This window comes from Cladophialophora bantiana, assembly GCF_000835475.1.
Source record: "Cladophialophora bantiana CBS 173.52 unplaced genomic scaffold supercont1.5, whole genome shotgun sequence".
NCBI classification, from domain to species: domain Eukaryota; kingdom Fungi; phylum Ascomycota; class Eurotiomycetes; order Chaetothyriales; family Herpotrichiellaceae; genus Cladophialophora; species Cladophialophora bantiana.
Genome location: NW_015971579.1, coordinates 1743512 through 1760421, shown reverse-complemented (window position 1 = coordinate 1760421; position 16910 = coordinate 1743512). Strand labels below are relative to the sequence as shown.

The 16910-nt window shown below is 50.8% G+C and overlaps 6 protein-coding genes across 6 annotated transcripts; 4 read left to right on the top strand and 2 right to left on the bottom strand.

The window, feature by feature from the left end:
• Window positions 1–59: 59 nt before the first annotated feature.
• Z519_04237 (uncharacterized protein) lies at window positions 60–1986 on the top strand (the record flags this gene model as incomplete). Its single annotated transcript, XM_016761983.1, has 6 exons — window positions 60–171; window positions 230–445; window positions 498–1064; window positions 1120–1393; window positions 1448–1743; window positions 1799–1986. The coding sequence occupies 6 exons, from the start codon at window positions 60–62 to the stop codon at window positions 1984–1986; spliced, it is 1653 nt and encodes a 550-aa protein (XP_016622321.1).
• An 800-nt stretch (window positions 1987–2786) lies between these two features.
• On the bottom strand, window positions 2787–5751 carry Z519_04236 (uncharacterized protein; the record flags this gene model as incomplete). Its single annotated transcript, XM_016761982.1, has 6 exons — window positions 2787–4316; window positions 4374–4399; window positions 4457–4913; window positions 4966–5390; window positions 5451–5632; window positions 5702–5751. The coding sequence occupies 6 exons, from the start codon at window positions 5749–5751 to the stop codon at window positions 2787–2789; spliced, it is 2670 nt and encodes an 889-aa protein (XP_016622320.1).
• Window positions 5752–6361: 610 nt separating this feature from the next.
• Window positions 6362–8578, top strand: Z519_04235 (uncharacterized protein; the record flags this gene model as incomplete). Its single annotated transcript, XM_016761981.1, has 4 exons — window positions 6362–6455; window positions 6509–6922; window positions 6970–7532; window positions 7595–8578. The coding sequence occupies 4 exons, from the start codon at window positions 6362–6364 to the stop codon at window positions 8576–8578; spliced, it is 2055 nt and encodes a 684-aa protein (XP_016622319.1).
• A 3341-nt stretch (window positions 8579–11919) lies between these two features.
• Z519_04234 (uncharacterized protein) lies at window positions 11920–13565 on the top strand (the record flags this gene model as incomplete). Its single annotated transcript, XM_016761980.1, has 2 exons — window positions 11920–12564; window positions 12633–13565. The coding sequence occupies 2 exons, from the start codon at window positions 11920–11922 to the stop codon at window positions 13563–13565; spliced, it is 1578 nt and encodes a 525-aa protein (XP_016622318.1).
• Window positions 13566–14110: 545 nt separating this feature from the next.
• Z519_04233 (uncharacterized protein) lies at window positions 14111–15121 on the top strand (the record flags this gene model as incomplete). The annotated part of the gene is made up of 1 exon (XM_016761979.1): window positions 14111–15121. One exon carries the CDS (start codon window positions 14111–14113, stop codon window positions 15119–15121), a length of 1011 nt encoding a protein of 336 aa, XP_016622317.1.
• A 347-nt stretch (window positions 15122–15468) lies between these two features.
• On the bottom strand, window positions 15469–16431 carry Z519_04232 (uncharacterized protein; the record flags this gene model as incomplete). The annotated part of the gene is made up of 4 exons (XM_016761978.1): window positions 15469–15661; window positions 15725–15807; window positions 15871–16302; window positions 16369–16431. The coding sequence occupies 4 exons, from the start codon at window positions 16429–16431 to the stop codon at window positions 15469–15471; spliced, it is 771 nt and encodes a 256-aa protein (XP_016622316.1).
• Window positions 16432–16910: the final 479 nt, after the last annotated feature.

Below are 16910 nucleotides of genomic sequence, written 5' to 3'. Positions count from 1 at the left end.
GCTCTCACCAAGCACGGCCGATGCGTCCGTTACGCGTTACGAAATCCTTGCCTACCAATATGTCTGCTGTCAAGAGAGCCCTGCGTATAATCGAGCTTCCTGAGAACGAACGGGGTAACCGCTGGAGCAATGAAGACATCAGACCAGTTCCTCCCGAACGACAGACCTGGGGTATGAAAAATCCTGCATCTCAATTGCGTACGTTCATCTGACGACTCCTCTCGTACAGGCCCGCTCCAGTTCGTGGAACTGTGGTTTCTTGTCAACTTGAACATAAGCACCTATCAGACCGGGTCGTCTTTGATTGCTACTGGCTTGACCTACTGGCAAGCTATTATTGTCATCTTGGTTGGAAATGCTCTTGCAAGCTTTTTTGCTGTTCTAAACTCAGTCTCGGGCGCTGCAAGCCACCTGGGCTTTCCCATCGTTTCAAGAAGCGTCTGGGGTATGTGAGTGTCCTCTCCCACAAAGGACTAGCATTTGACCATGCTGCATAGGTATGTGGGGAGCATATTTTCCTATTCTCAACCGAATCCTAACGTCAATCACCTGGTATGGAGTCCAAGCCGTCATTGGAGGAAAAATGATATATGTTTGCCTGCGCTCAATTTGGATGGATCTCGATGAGCGCATCCCCAATACTCTCCCATCGTCGGAGGGAATCACGTCTGCACAATTCCTGGGATACTTTCTCTTCAATGTCCTCTGCTGCATTTTCATCTGGTTCAGACCCGGACAACTCCGTCCTTACTTCCATGTTGGATCTTTCGTGGTTGCAGTTACCCTTTTTATCCTACTCGGCTGGGCTGTGGGAACCAGCCACGGATACGGCAGCGTCTTTAATTCAAAAACCACCATTTCCTCGACCGAGCTGGGTTGGCAGATGAGCGGGGGTGTCATGTCGGTCATTGGAAGCATCGCTTCAGGCATCTTGAACCAGAACGACTTTACCAGGTTTGCAAAGCGACCTAGCCATGTGACCTACACGCAAGCATTCTCATTCATGTTCACGAGCTCTGTCATGGCCATTGTGGGTGTTGTGGTGACCGCGGCGACACAGAATCGTGAGCACCCATTAAATCACCGTTGCTGGTCAGAGAAGGCTAATTTCTCTTGCAGAATATGGCGGTGGCACGCCTCTTTGGGATCCCTCTGCGCTATTTGTGGCTATTCAGGACCAGCATGGGTCTGGAGGTCGAGCTGCTGCATTTTTCCTCGGTGTCGTCTTCATCATCTCCCAGCTGTCTATCAATGTCGTCGGGAATGTTCTTGCTGGTGGCCTCGACGTAGCCAGCGTGTTTCCCAAATATATCAACTTGCGACGCGGAGCTTATATCCTTGCAGTTCTTAGCGTGGCCCCGGTTCCTTGGAAACAACTGGCTTCGGGTTCGACGTGAGTGATTAGCTAGTACCCACAATTTTATTCGACTAACAATTGGTGCTATAGGTTTTTGTCCGTTCTTTCAGCCTATGCTGTTTTCCTGGGCCCGATGATCGGGTTGCTTTGCGTCCACTATTGGATCATCCAAAGACGACTCTTCCATATCCCTGACTTGTACGAAGGGTCCAAGAAGTCCTTGTACTGGTACAAATATGGCATCAACTGGCGCACGTGCGTGGCCTGGGTTTGCGCCGTTGTACCTAGCATGCCGGGATTTGTCCACGCCGTAAACCCATCACTGATGGTTGGCACTGGCGCTACTCGGATCTTCTCTCTTTCCTTTGTGCTTGGATTTGTCCTTGGTAGGTCAAACTGGATTCGTGGGGCTGAACCTTTCGCTGACCTATGGTGGCATAGCCGCCATCATTTCCTACTCGTTACACTGGATTTTCCCTTACCAATATCCTACGACTACCCTCCTCGAGTCGTTTATCGATGGCCAAGAAGAGGGGCAGACGGGTTCAGAGTCATGCGGAGCAAATATCGAGACTGTTCATGTTTCAGGGTCAAAGGTTATGCCTGAAAAGGGGATATATGACGCTTAATGCTATCCGAATTGTGGCAGGGATTCTAGTGCAAAGCTATAGTTGTATTGATTGCGCGGGCAGCTGCGAGCTTTTCCCGTTCATTTGAACTCACTAGCTAAATTGTGTTTTCCCGAGGAAGGGATTCACACTCACATCATGCTACCGAGTCGTCTCCAGCTCCGCCGGCCAGCGGAAGTCCCACCACAGTCGTCGCGAAGTGATCCCTTCATTGTTTGGCTAAATTTGTGGCCTTAGCAAACAATGAACCAGGCATCGCCTGACTCAGTATCAACGCTTTGCAAAGATAGAGATCCGCGTTGATATGGGCACTCCCACTCACAAACAACCATATTAAGCACGCGATCAGGCGACCACTCCCACCACGGCCGAGACGAGGCCCATATCTTGACGGCCGTACTTCAGGGGAGGGTTCTCGTATCGAAAGATAGTATAACTAGAATATCCTTTGCAAACTCCACAGAGCGAATATCACCATCCTGGAAGGCGTGGGCGAGGACTGAAATTTGACTTTCCACCTGCAACTATGCTAGCCTGTTCACAGCAGTATCTACATGTCCACTTATCTCATGATCGTCCTGCTAACTAGCCGACAATCACAAGCAGCCTCGTCCAAATCTGCGTCGAGAGTAATCATGAAACAAGTAACAGTCAGTTATGAGGCTGCAATTGAGAAGACTGTGACCAGGTACAGGTGGTACTTTGACAGCGAACAGGAAAACGGCGAGGCTTCATGATGCAGCTGGCAAACAGGTGGCTAGAGACAGAAAACCGGACCCAGGTTCGAAGGACACAGCCGTCTATAACTTGCAGGTCTCCGATCCCAAGAACCCGTTCTCTTCCAACCATTGCGACACTTCCAGTCCCGCACGTGCCTTGTATGTCGCATTCCTCCTAATGCTGTCCCTCACAATATCAACGGGATGATCCATCTCTGTAAGCTTCTTTGCTGCAAAAAATTGACCAATATCTTCTTCCACCTCTAGGTTGTCGAGGTTGCGGAGAGCGTTGTCAATGAACCACTCCAAAGCAACGCTGTTGATTCGGAGTCTCTCGTAGACTACGTCCCAGTTCTCTTTTATATATTCCCACAGTACCTCAACGCAGGGTCCGTTACCCAAGGCCATCCCAACGAAGTGAATGTTTTGTAGCGTAACGTGGTCATCGGATAAGAATGTAAAGTCCAGAAAGTCTCGGGCCATAGCTGGAAGTTTCGTTCTTCCCATAGCGGCGATGCAGATCTCGCGTCCATCCATTGTATGGTTTCTGGAATATTCGGTTTTGATCGCCTGATATTCTTCTTCTCCGCCCCTCGCAACCGAGATGCCGAAGATAGGAGCTTGCAGATTCCGGTTGATAGGGTCTTTGTCGCCATCCTTCCAGCACGAAAATCGCCACTTGATTTCAGCAAGGACATCCTCGTCGTCGGCTATAGCTGCGAGGTGGATCAGATTCTTCTCCAACTCGCCGTTGACATAGCTGTCGGCTGAGCCGGTCCAGGTGATTTCAGACTTGACAGCCCCCATAAGTTGGCGAATGTAAGTCTTAAGCCCTTTGGCAACTTGTGGGTCATCAGAAATGGATGAAAGAACCATAGCGACAGACTTTCTTATCTGCGACCAGAGAAAACAGTCTTTCTCCTGCCAAAAGCTGGTTAGCAAGGACAATAACTCGCCCGTAGACTTCACACCAGCGAACACCAACGACGCCAAGTCAGTAACGATTCCCACTTTGTCGGCCGGCGACAGCTTTGATGACAATTGGGTAAACGACATAAAGTAGCCATAGGGGTACTCGGTTCGATAGAAGCCAGCATGGTCTTTATTGAGTTTCAGCAAAGAAGAAACCTGCTTGACACTACCCGACTCTGCAGCCAGGATGCTATCTGCCCTCGTGGGAGGCACGCTTTCCAGTCCCAGTGGAATGCGCCAACGCGTCTTTTGATGCTGTGCAGTTTGTGTGGGAAATGGTTGTTGCTTCAACTGAAGTTGGCTCGAAGTAAACACAGCAGTGACAATTGGAAATCCTGCTTCATGGATCCACGGGCCCATAATAGCTGCAACATCTACTCCAGATGCTTCAGATAGAGCTTTCCAGAGGTCATTCGAAGTGGCATTCTGGTATGAGCGGCTTTTCAGGTAAGCAGCGATGCCTTTCAGGAAGACATCCAGACCAATGTGCCCAGCTAGCATGCGGATGACGGCGCTGCCCTTGCAGTAAGTGATGCTGTCGAACATTTGGTGTGCCTGGGCATCGTGCTCGACATGTGACACCAGTGGATGTGAAGACTTCAGGGAGTCCAGAGCGAATGCTTCTTCTAGAGCTTCATCCTATTGTGTGTCGCTTAATGAATTGTGAACGAGTTACCAAAGGACTCGGACACTTACCACATATTGGCCCCAGATATTCCATTCTGTATACAATTTATTAGTCCGCGAGGGCTCATCAGAGGGATTCAGACTTATCTCACTAGGATGAAGATGGTCCACTGCAAGGTAGCCCGCCCATGTTGCAAATCCTTCATTCAACCAGAGTTCGTTCCAGCCACTCATGGTAACCAGATTGCCGAACCACTGATGGGCCAACTCGTGCGCAACGACATATGAAGCTTTGGACATGAGCCTATTGTCTGAAGTCGACGGATCAAAAAGTATCTTGGTTGGTTTGTAAGTGATTAAGCCCCAATTCTCCATGGCACCAGAGATAAACTCGTGCACAACCAGGTGATCGCATTTCGGCAGTGGATAGTCAATCCCAAAGCTCTCACTGAAGAAGTCGAGGGTATTGCAAGCATCTCGTAACGCGAACTGCGCATATTGTGTTAGACCCTTGGTAGTATAGATCCTGACGGGTATTCTTCTCCCCCCATGCTCTTTTTCTGTAAATGCTTCTATATACTCAAAATCACCCACAGCCCAACATAATAGCTGACAAAACTTTAGCTTGCAATCACATTCTCAAGAGAGCCACATTGCTTACATATGTACTCATGACTGGTGTCTTCTGAAAACGCACAGTCTTCAGGCCGCTCTTGGATCTGCCCAGGATGCGAGCTGACTTCTCTTGCATGTTGCTTAGTGCCGTCAATTCTGCCGGGATCTCCAACTCAAGCTCAAAGGTTGCTTTTAGATGAGGCTCGTCAAAACAAGGGAAGGCTTTTCTTGCATGGCAGGGCTCAAAGTCAGTGGTTAATTGATAGTGATACTTTCCAACCTTGACACACGCCGCGTTAGGGTCCGATTGAGATTCGTATCTAGCACGACAAAAGCCGTTCATTGAGTTGGTGATTCTTCCCCTGAATGAAATCTTCAACTGCAAGCATCCTTTCGGGACAGTGTCTGGAAACGATATACACACTTGTTGGTCATTTTTGTTGAAGGTTACCGAAGTGGCGGAATATGTTACTGAGCGAACTTAGCACAGCTGCCGATAGCAAGAGCTGCCGGATTATTCTGTGGGCGTACAAGAGGATCCATTGCAGGCAAATGAAACTTCAGAGCGACATATCTCGATCTGGCTGGCATTGATAATGATTCGATCCGTAGGGACACACGCCTCAGCATCGATTACCACCAGACCTTCGTACTGCCACTCTCCCCCAAATTCTATGTTGAAGATGTTGAGATTATAATTGAGAGGCTTGACGCTGCATATCCTATGTCAGAATAATGTCCTTCCTCGACGTGGTCAGTACTATAGGTTAGCATTCACATACCCTTTAGATATACGACTGGCCCCTCCGAAGGCATCCTGCTCGTACAGCATCGTGTCCTAGGACCCAAGTACGAAGAGCTAACAAAAGTATGGGAGGATAGAGGAGCGGAATTACTTGCGTCATTTATCAACTGGTCCTTGAAGAGTCTGAATTGACCAAGGATTCCTTGTTAAGACTATCCCAAATTCTAGCATTGGGATTTTGAGGCTAAGGGTGTCTTGTACGTAATAACAAAGTCCAAGCTTAAAGTGGTGTGCTTCTGCGCCCCGCTGATTCTATCGGATCACCTGTCCAGACAACTCGGCAAGCTGCCAGCCAAACTGAGCTACCGAATTTCAAAGGCAAGGCCCGCCCTTCTTGGAGAGGCTACGATAAGCAACCACCAATAATATCCTATCGTCGCCGAAGCCTTCCCTTTTCTTTATTCCTCAAACATCTGGCACTTTGAATCTTCTTCCCGGCGAACTCCCCAGAAGATGATCCAACTTCATGGCACAAGCGACCCCCCCAGCAACGAAAGTGAGGACGCGCACATTCACAGGGTGTTTGACATGCCGTAGCCGCAAAGTGAAATGCGACTTGCGTCGCCCAAGTTGCAACAATTGTGTGAGATTGGGTCAGCGATGTCGTGGCTACCAAGTGCAGCTACAATGGCTGCCTATGTGGGATCCAGAACAGCCTGACCCGACCTCACTAGGCAAATCCACAGTGGAAGGGGCAGAGGGCCGCCGCACTCGAACAGAGATATTTGATGGTACGTGCAATCTCAAGAGCTTCTGCCGACCTGGACACTCAGGATTACCGCAGCCCATTCAAGGTCTCAGTTCTCTGACGACCTGGTCCGGCATCTTTCATCTACACAAAAACCACAGCACCTCGACCAGGTTCTCGAACAGCTTGATGAGCAGGTAAAAGAGTCTGAGAGTTCTCGTGGCGAAAAAAGCTGGGAGATATCCCAAGGCCCCTTTTCAGTCTTGCACTTCGTACCCGACCTTGAAAATGTCAACGCGCCAAACGGCAGGCAAATGACGATGCGGCATCCTCTGCCTGCAAGTTCACTTAATGGTGAACGCGAATCTACGGCATGCCTAGAGGGCATTGACTGGTCGTTGTCGATGCCGGACAGCAACATAGGGCCTTCGACATTATTCGCCGAAGTCTCTCCTGGAGAAGGCTGCAATTACCCTTTTATAAACACCGGATATGGTTCGCTATTTGAAGGTAGGTGCCACGTAAAACTGTTGAAAGATCTTTGCTTAACGCATCAGGCACTAACCTACCGAACTTCCCCTCTTCCGTCCCAGATGACATTCACCTTACTCGACCGGGATTTACAAGATTCGCTACCTACGGATACCCTTTAGTATCCTCCCTGTCCAATGGATCACCATATGTACCTTCAAACGTCCGATTTCTATTGTCTCACTATATGAACCATGTGATTGCCTCCCTTTCTGGGTTGCCTCACACGGAAGCTCCCTGGAAGAATATTCATGTGCCGTATGCTATGACTGCGTACGGAGAGCTGGATATTATGGGCCAGTCAAGCTTCGCCAGAGTTTCGCTCCTGTACAGCCTTCTTTCCTTGACGTGCTATCATCTTGGTACTCTCTATAGGCCTGTTCCTACCGAAATTAGACCTAATGCCGAGGTCCTGCTGAACGACGACCAGGCATCGAAGTTGCAGTATTGGAACTCTCAAGGTCTCAAATTCAGAGAGATAGCGCGAACAGCGTTTCGAAAATGCATGCATGCAATGTCGACGGAGCAAATAGAACCGGTGAAATACAAGGAGATGTTTGTGAGCGCAATGAATCTTATCTGTACCGGGGTACGTCTGCCTTCACAAGATCTTGAAAAGACTACAGATGTTCTAAACTGACAGGTTTGAAGATCGTGAGCGGGGATCCATGGGATTCACGACTATTCATCCTCCAATGTGAAGAGATTGTCAACAATATTGGTAGGAAGAAGGGGTCGTTCTCTGCCAAAGCACTGCAACTGCACAGAATATTTGCTTACATCAGGGTTATTGAAAAAACGACCTTCGTCCAGACGAGGGATCAGTATCTCGTAACCCTAGGCAAAAAACCCATGCTTGCCAACGAAATAGAACTTGTGAAGAAGATTCCGGAGGGCAGCTTTCCCCATTCAGCAATTCTCGCGTCGGACTATGAGACCTGGTCCGATCTTGGGTTGAGTGGGCCTGAGGAAGAAACCTTCAACGACTTCTATGGTATGCCTGCATCCACCTTAAAGCTGATCGCTAGAACGAACAATATGGTTACCCAGATCGACTCGCCGCAACACCATGGGACCGCTCAGCCTTATATTCCCGCAAATTTAATCGAGGACGCCGCAGCCTTGGAAAGGGACATTTGTCACTGGGAGACACCGCAAAGGCAAGCCGAAAGTAACGGCGACACTTACATTTTGTTGAGCTGCCGCTCTACCGACAGCATTCCGGATCCTGCCCAAACTATGAAGTCAAATATCGCCACGGCAATGCACCACGCATTGATGGTCTACTTCTTCCGGTTTGTGCGAGGCACCAATCCTATAATACTACAGCACTATGTCGAAAGCATCCTCAGGAACCTCGAAATGCATCATGAAAGCAAACAGTGCTTCTTTCCTGGAGTGCGGTTGGGTGTCACTGTGTGGCCCAGCTTTATCGCTGCCTGCGAAGCGCTGGGAGACGGCTTGCGCCGTCGCGCCATCCTCTGCATGAGACACGCTGCTTGGGCGGGCTTCCAGAATGCGGAAGCGGCAGAAATGGTTGCAAAAGAAGTATGGCGACGACGAGATGCAGGAGAGTTGCACATATCCTGGAGCACCGTCCTACGGGAATCTCAGACCATTCTGCTATTGACCTAAAACTTTAGCGAGGCCGGGCTCCATGTATCTATACTAGCAACTTTCGGATTTTTGGTGATCTTCATCGTGATATAAGGTCCTCACTCAAGAGCCGTCAATCGGCTCTGTGGACCCTCGAGCCAATTGTTGGTCTTCTCAATTTGAACATCTCTGAACCTGCTTCGACCAAAGCTACCCCTAAACCACAATCGACAAATTACCCCGTCCGCCTCCGTGTGTGTCTTGTCCTCTTGCTTGGAGGTCATTGTCTTTGGCGACCATGAAACAGAGCGATATATGGCCAATGCAACCATGGAATGGGCTTCGCCATCCGCAGCCGCTTCAATCAGCTTGATGACGGCCTCATGGATGCTGCAAATGCCTCATAATCCGGCTAATCCAAGTAACAGACTAGGGAATATATGAAAACACGCGGCAAACAAGCCGAGATCGTGTAAGATATTGCGGGTGCATGTCAAGAGAGCCAAAGAAAAAGAGAATGCGGGATGGAATGCGTTTAGCCCTGAAAATACTAAAATACGTAATTAGTAACGAATTTTGACCTCTCCAAAGTCCATTTCTGTTCCAGGCCTGAGCAGCCCACCGAGGCCGCCCGTTCATCCCGAGCCCTAACTAATAGTCCCCTAACCAGTTAGTCACTGTGGGCTGAGGCTAGTCTCCTCGATGCATTAGTTTTACCCCTAGAACCCCCAGAATTCCCTTCCGCTTCGCTTCTTTTACCCCGTCGTCGCAGATGAGGTAACTGTAGCCAAGGAGGACGAAAAGGTCACTGTCATCGTACTGGCAGTCGCACTCGTAGGCCGAATCGGCGGCGTCGGTGACGCACACGAGCCGGCCGACTGGCAGTACTGTCCCTCAGCGCAGCACACATTACCGCAAGGCGTCTCGCCTCGCGCATAGTCACATGTCGGGGGCTGCGGGGTAGGCGGGGCGCAACAGTCCGACGGCGTGGGGAAAACCTGCCAGGACACCGTGCCGATGATTACTTGGACGTCGAGTTTGATCTGTGTGTATGTGACGACGTAGGTGGAGACACTGCTGAAGGACAGGGTTGTCATGTATGTTGAGGTGGACCACGGTGGGCAGCTCGGTGGAGAGCTCGGTGGAGTGGTTGGGCCGGTTGTGGAATAGACGCATTGAGCGAGGTCGTTGGCGTCAGTGGAGCAGATTTGATCGGCAGCGCAGCAGAGCTGGGTGTAGAAGCCGCAAGGTTGCGGGCAGGGATTCATGGTAACAGTTGTTGTGAGAATTTGATAGGGCTGTGTCGACGTTATGGTTGTGAGGATGTCTCGTTCTATTACGTTTGGTGACGGGGCCGCGTAAACTGCAGACGTGAAGATAGAGATGGCGAGAAGGCTCAGTGCCGGTTTGCGCCGTGAACTTGCGATAAAGAACCTCATCCTCATTAAGAATTTCCTTTTCAGGCGGTAAGCATTAGGTTTTAATCTCCACCGAGCTTGAACCAGAGCTTTTACCGTTTGAAGCTCAAATCGGATTCGATTCAATTCAGTACATTTCGTGTGATTCTAAGAGGTTGAGATTGGCCCCCGCCTATTTGTAGTAGTTGGGATAGAATTCCCTGCCAAGGGCTTTCGGAGAAGAGCTGCTTGCACCATCCAATAGATGTACAACCATGAACAGCTAAGTCAGACATAAGTATCTCTCGCCAAGGAAGCCGTGAATGTGAGAAGAACAATTAAGTCCAGAGAGCCATTTCTCAGGTATCACTTAAACCCCAGTTCTCTGAAAATACCCAGGTAGTATCGGACGACAAACCTGTCGCTCGTCGCCCCCTTTTGATCTGCCGCTCCCTGAGTGATCCCTGAGCGCTCCCGGAGTCTGCATGAGCATTTATGGTCCTCCTACTTTTCATTCCACAACATCATCTTCGGTCAACTTGAGACGATGGAACCCGTTTGAGATGCTGGGCGATCACAACTCGGCCCTCTTTCTAAAGCACCGAATCACACAGTTGGGCGCCTCCTGTGAGGCTGTCTTGCGTAGCAATGAGGAATGGACCTTCGTTTGAAGACCTAGCGGAAGGTCGGCTTTGTGTTGCTCCCCTGGGATATGTGTACGCCATCACTCGCTCGCGATATATTCACTTTCTACCTCGGCAATCACAGGCTGGACGTTTATCCAGAACGTGGTTTGCTATCCTTACTGCGACGTTTCCGCTTTAAAGCCCTTGCTAATTGTGTCTCTTCTCAATCTTACCTTCCCTAACGAGTTTCCTCTGCGTTCGGCCGCGCTACTGTAACAGAGCACTTCAGGGTTCGGCGTGCACGTGCAACAACGCACAGAGACCTGTCCAGCAGATTGGGAATCGAGAACGCGTTTCTGGTTGGCCCTGACGAGGCAACACCACCAACACCACCCAGAGGGGTAGCGGCTAGGGCTACGAACACACAGCGGCAGCATCAAGAAACAGGACAGGATTGATCAAACACTCAGGAATTAGGTAGACGGCACCAAAAGTCTATGGAATTCATGATACTCTGCTCAAACTGTAAAGAATGGCACTCTGCCAGCACTGTAAACTGTTCCGCACTCTCCTCTGCCAGCCCATTTTAGTTTGACATGTGACTAGGCAACTTCTCCCCCCTTTGCTACCACTCTACCAGCCCTGCACAGCACTGCACAGCCACTTTGCCTTGTTCCACTACGAACGCTTTTTTACCCCAAAACCACGTATTGGAGCTCAGACTCTTCTCGCGAAGGCGTTTTGCTCCGCAAAACAGTGGGCCCGCCCACTTATAGCAACTGAGCCGATGGGTCTGAGAACTGAGACAAGGAATCACGCATTTTTCGAGGTGTCGGAAAACTTGCCTCAGTTTTGGGCGTTTGCACACCACCATACTAGGCTAGGCCCCGCATGCCCCTTCAGGTAGAAGTCTGTCTTTTACCTGTCGACAAGTTGCAACGTCTCGACTCCCATCGTCTCACTCTCAGTCTTGTGTTTTCTACTTCAACTAAATCTTGGCGAGCCGTTCGATTCGTCAATTCAACGACGCCTTCTAGATGTGTACTGTCGGTCGCCGTTAGGAACAGCTGGCTCCACTACAATGGAAGGCCATCGAACTCGCAATACCAAGGTATGCATGCAATGTCACGCGCGCAAGGTAAGAGCTCCTCTCCCCAGACCGGGTGACAGAGATTACTGATTCGACTGGATCAGGTTAAATGTGACTTGCAAGACCACACCGACGGGACATGTCAGAATTGTCAAAGGGCCAACGTCATGTGCAGGTAGGTTTGATTCTATACGCGTGAAATGAGCGCGGCCATTCTGAGCAGAATGAACAATCAATAGACCTCGCGTGGGTGTTCGGCAACGGAACATGCGGTCTCACCGGGCCAGTGCCACGAGCACGCAGTCGGCAGAGCGCTCAGAACTGCCACCGTCTGCATCGCCGGGATCTGTGGGCTATCTAGGAGAAGAGAGCATGATGCTTCAGAACCCCAGCGCGCTCCAGTTCGACGACGAGACCGAGGCAGAGACGGCCGAATTCTACGCAAAGACGCTGCTGTCCACCGGCGCAGTAGCCTTGCCCTCACAGATGCTGGTCGCCGCTCTGACCGATGCTTACTTTGAACACATTCATCTCCACCAGCCCCTTGTCGACCGCACAGACTTTGAGCGTTTTCAGTCGCCTCTGCTGGTACACAGTGTCTGCATGCTTGCAAGTGCCTATGGCCACCGACGAGGAGGCATAAGCCAGCTGAGTGCGGCCAAGAAGTACTACCTGAAGGCAAAATTGCTCTTGGCTACAGAGCATGAACGAAATAAATTGGTGGTTCTCAAGGCGCTCTGTCTGATGACCTGTCGAAGCATGACCGAACCGACCGTGATTTGCCTAGACAGCCTCTGGCATTGGCTAGGGGCAGCATCGCGCTATGCAATCCACATGGGTCTTCACAAAGAAGCAACCTACAGCGGCAACCAAGATGCTGGAACCCGTCGAAGGATGTGGTGGCATCTCTTCGTAAGGATGAACCCTAACACTTCGTACTCCTGACTTTCGTTCCGCCTCGGCGCTGACATTTCTCCCAGAATCAGGACAAGCTGGTCTCCTTCTGTTATGGACGGCCGCTGATGATCCATATGCATGATACCGACGTTCAACCGCTTTCACAAAGCGACTTTCCCGAAGAACACCCTGACAACAACATCTTCATCGAGAGGACCAAACTTTGCATGATTTTTGGTCAACTCGCCGAAGGACGATACAATCCCAACTTGAGCTATGGAGATATCGTGCCTATTGGACAAGCCTTTGAAACGTGGGTCTGCGAGTTGCCTGCCGAATTGACTCTACAACACACAGACTCAAAACCCTATCGTCGAGTAGTTTCCGAGCTGCACATTTTATATTACGCTTGCTTATTGATCTACCAACTATCCTTGATGAAAGTGGAACCAGTCTCGAGCTCAGTCAGGGCTACGTTCGAAGAGTGCGTCCAGACGGCGTCACACATGATCCGTGTTTTCGAAGAGATCCAGTGCAGAAACGACGTTTTGTATGTGGCACCGATCAACGCTTGGTTTTGTTACCTTGCCGGAGTGGTGCAAATTCGCGCTCGCGCCACCTTTTCGGGCCAAGGAGGTGGGTTTGATGACAACCTCGCAATTGTCAGGACAGTCTTGCAGGAGCTGTCTGCAACTGTGCCAAGTTCCGCCTTGGTCCTCGGCAACCTCAAACGCGCGGAACTTTCTGGCGGAACTCTGCCTGGCCAATATTCTTCCCATTCCGTCAACCCATCCGCTGATGGGTTAGCAAATTCTGAAGCGAACAACGAAGAACACATCACAACCGAATCTCTCGCAGGTCCCGATGGTCGCCGAAATACTTCGAATATTCTAAGTGGTCTCGGTGAAGGGATGGACAGCAGTTCCCTCTTTTTGCCCGGTGGTCTCATTGCCGATGGCAACGTGACTTTTGACTTTGGTGACGTTTTCGTTAATCAAATATTTCAGTACCAGTGATTTTCTGGTTGAAATTAACGATGTGGAAGGAAGGATCTGCTCCAAAGCACAACATGTCTCGCTTGTGTCATGCGTGGTTTGACTTCACTTGTTTATGACCGGGCTCGAAAGTTCTGATCGCTCAGCTCCCCTCGACCACTACCGAGTACCGAAGCCGGTATTAGCCGGTAGCCGCATCAATTCGCCAACACCGCAGGCTCCCCAGACCCGGCCGAAACCTTGCCCCGCAACAACGCTTCTATTCTCATTGGGCGTGGACATGAAAAGACTCCCCTGCAGAGAGCCCAACGCGTGGCTCTACCGAGCCACCTACTCTGTAATTTCGACCTTGGGTCCCGACCCACAGCACCCTGGTTATGTGTGTGTTCGATTCTGACAGTCGACGCAGGAAGAACAGTCGTCAAAATTTGAACCATCAAAAGATGACCAAATCGCCAAATATGTCGATCTATTGATATTTTACCACCACACCACAAATCACTCATCACTTCAGATCTAACCGAGTTAGCGACAAAAGTACTGGAACTAGGCTCCTCGAGTCACCCATGGCCACCATGCGTGCAGTCGACATCAGAGGCGGGACAGGACCCGTCTCAGCCTTGTTCATCAATTCCGAAACAGCCATGCCCAAGCCCACGCACAATCAGGCCCTGGTGAGAATCAAAGCATTTGGTGTCAACCGCATGGACCTCCTCCAGCGTGAGGGCAAGTACCCGGTACCGCCCCAAGCTCCCAAGATCATGGGCGTCGAGTTCTCAGGCATCATTGACTCGTTCGGTTCTTCCTCTTCCACTCTAGGCTTCCGCGTCGGAGACGAGGTCTTTGGCTTAGCTTATGGCGGCGCATACGCCGAGTATATCGCCGTTAGCACGTCTATGCTCATTCACAAACCCAAAGAACTCAGCTGGGAGCAGGCTGCCGGGGTTCCTGAGACCTGGATCACTGCCATCCAAGCGCTCTACCTGGTCGGTGAATATCAAGCAGGTCAGAGCGTCATCTGGCATGCTGGGGCGAGTGGCGTTAGTATTGCTGGAATTCAACTGTCGAAGGCTGCCGGAGCGTCTGCTGTCTATGTCACCGCGAGTACGCAAGCCAAGATTCAATTTTGCAAGTCTATCGGCGCGACGGAGGGGTTTAATTATACAGAGGGCGACTGGGCGGACGCGTTGCTTGACCACACCGGTGGGAAAGGAACAGACCTGATCGTGGATTTTGTCGGTGCGGACTATTTCAAGAAGAACTTGAAAGCGGCGGCAAGAGATGCCCACATCGTTAACTTGGGTTGGCTGAGTGGAACAGTTGTGAAGGGTGATGTCGATATCAGTCCCTTTCTAGGCAAAAGATTGAGGTTCGAGGGGAGCAGTTTACGGAGTCGCGATGAGGAATACCAAAAGAAACTGCGGGACTTGCTGGTCGAGCATGCGTTGCCCAGGCTTGTGGACGGGAGGTTCAAAATCTTCATCGACAAGGTCTTTGAGATGGAGGAGATCCAAAAGGCGCATGAGTTGTTGGAGTCAAACCAGACCATGGGCAAACTCATATGTAGAGTGCATTGATGTGCTGCCAGTCGCTGAATGAGCTGCAGAAGGGGAGGCCCGTTGGACTAGGCCGACATTCTACAGGAATTTTTTTCGTTCGAATAACATGTGTTTCTCAGTCTGATCGCCACCTAAAGTTGAAGCCTTCGTCGAAATAATAAACCCTTGCGCACCCAGCACAGTTCCTGGTTGGTGAGGTGTAGATATTTCAGGAATGCCACCGGATTCTGTCTCGACTGATATAACCAGATGATCCCGCCTACTGTCGAACTGTCACCATGACCATCGACGATGGATGGGAGGAGAACCAGCCACTGACACCATCATTGCTCCATCCTTTCCATCAGTCTCCTCACGATACGGGATCAACTCACTCCTCTTCCGCCATCAACGTCGAACGCCGCGCCAGTGATATAGGTTGCTTCGTCCGAGGCGAGGAAACAAGTCATGTTCGCCACGTCTTCCGGTTTGCAAACACGACCCAGCGGTATCGAACCCAAGATCTTTTCGCGACGGTCCGAATCCAAGCTGTCGCGGTCTCCAAGCACCTTGGATAGCCTGGCCTTTTCGTTAGACTTGATCACCGACGAACTGGCTACATTTTGCAAGAGTCTTTCTTACATGGCTGTCTCCCCTATCGAAGGCCGAATGCAATTATACCGAATGTTATCAGAGGCGTACTCTGCCGCAAGACCTTTCGTCGTCTGATTGAGAAGACTCAGTTAGCCATGAATGAATGAAGTTGGAATGTTCAAGTTACTACCCACAGCTGTCACGGCGCCTTTGGTGGCCGCGTACCATACAAAGTACGGACGAGGTCGCGGGTCACTGGTGCTGCTCAGGTTGATGAATAGGCCGGGGCATTTCCTCTCCTTCCACCACGGCACAATGACTTTGGTGCTCAAGTACAGTGGCTTCACGTTGACCTTGAAGACAAAGTCGAATTGCTCCTCAGGGACCTCGTGCGACGGTGCTGCGTCGTGGATCACCCCCGCACAATTCACCACGACGTCAAGACGGTCATCGAAGAGACTGCGCGCCGTGGAGAGAATCTGGCGCCACGACGACTCGAGGGTAATGTCTGCTGTACAGGCGTGGCAGGAGCCGGGCGGGCATAATCTGACCGTCTGCTCAGCTTCAGCTCCATTCAAGTCTACCGCCAGGACGCGAGCACCTTCACGGACGAGTTTCAGCACAATCTATCGACGGCCGGCCTTGTCAGTTGATGTCGTAGAGTCCTCGTAGGAAATCTGTTCTGTACCTACTCCACGACCGAATCCAGCACCGCCCCCGGTCACAATGATGACCTTTCCATTAAGCCGGCTCATTTTGTCAAGGGATTTGTTTGATCTTTCGTCTGGTCCGGGGGAGTTTCGCCATTCAGCTGCTTGGTTGCAATATGTTGATACCTACCTTAAGGAACTGAAATACCTGTGTTAGTCCCGGCTCCACTGGAATTGATTGTAGCACGGAACTGACGGGCGATCAGGAAATAGGGGGCTGGGCATCTTCTCGGCCCCATTCAAAACCACCTTCACCTACCTAGATTAGTCCTACATACAGTACGCCAGCTGCACACCTGAGAACCGAGTGCCGACAGCCGTGGAAGCCGACCGCCAAGAGAAGCTCGCTTGTGCTGTGCCAGAGGAATCACTGCCACTCCTATTAGTCCGTGCATAATCTTTGTCCGACCCAGGCAAAAGTCTACCTAAAACTGGAGAATGGAGGCTGGTGAGGCTTCCCGCGGGCGCGGGGAAGGGGAGGGGAAACTGGCCATGCACCTATCTTGGAAACCGAAATCACATTC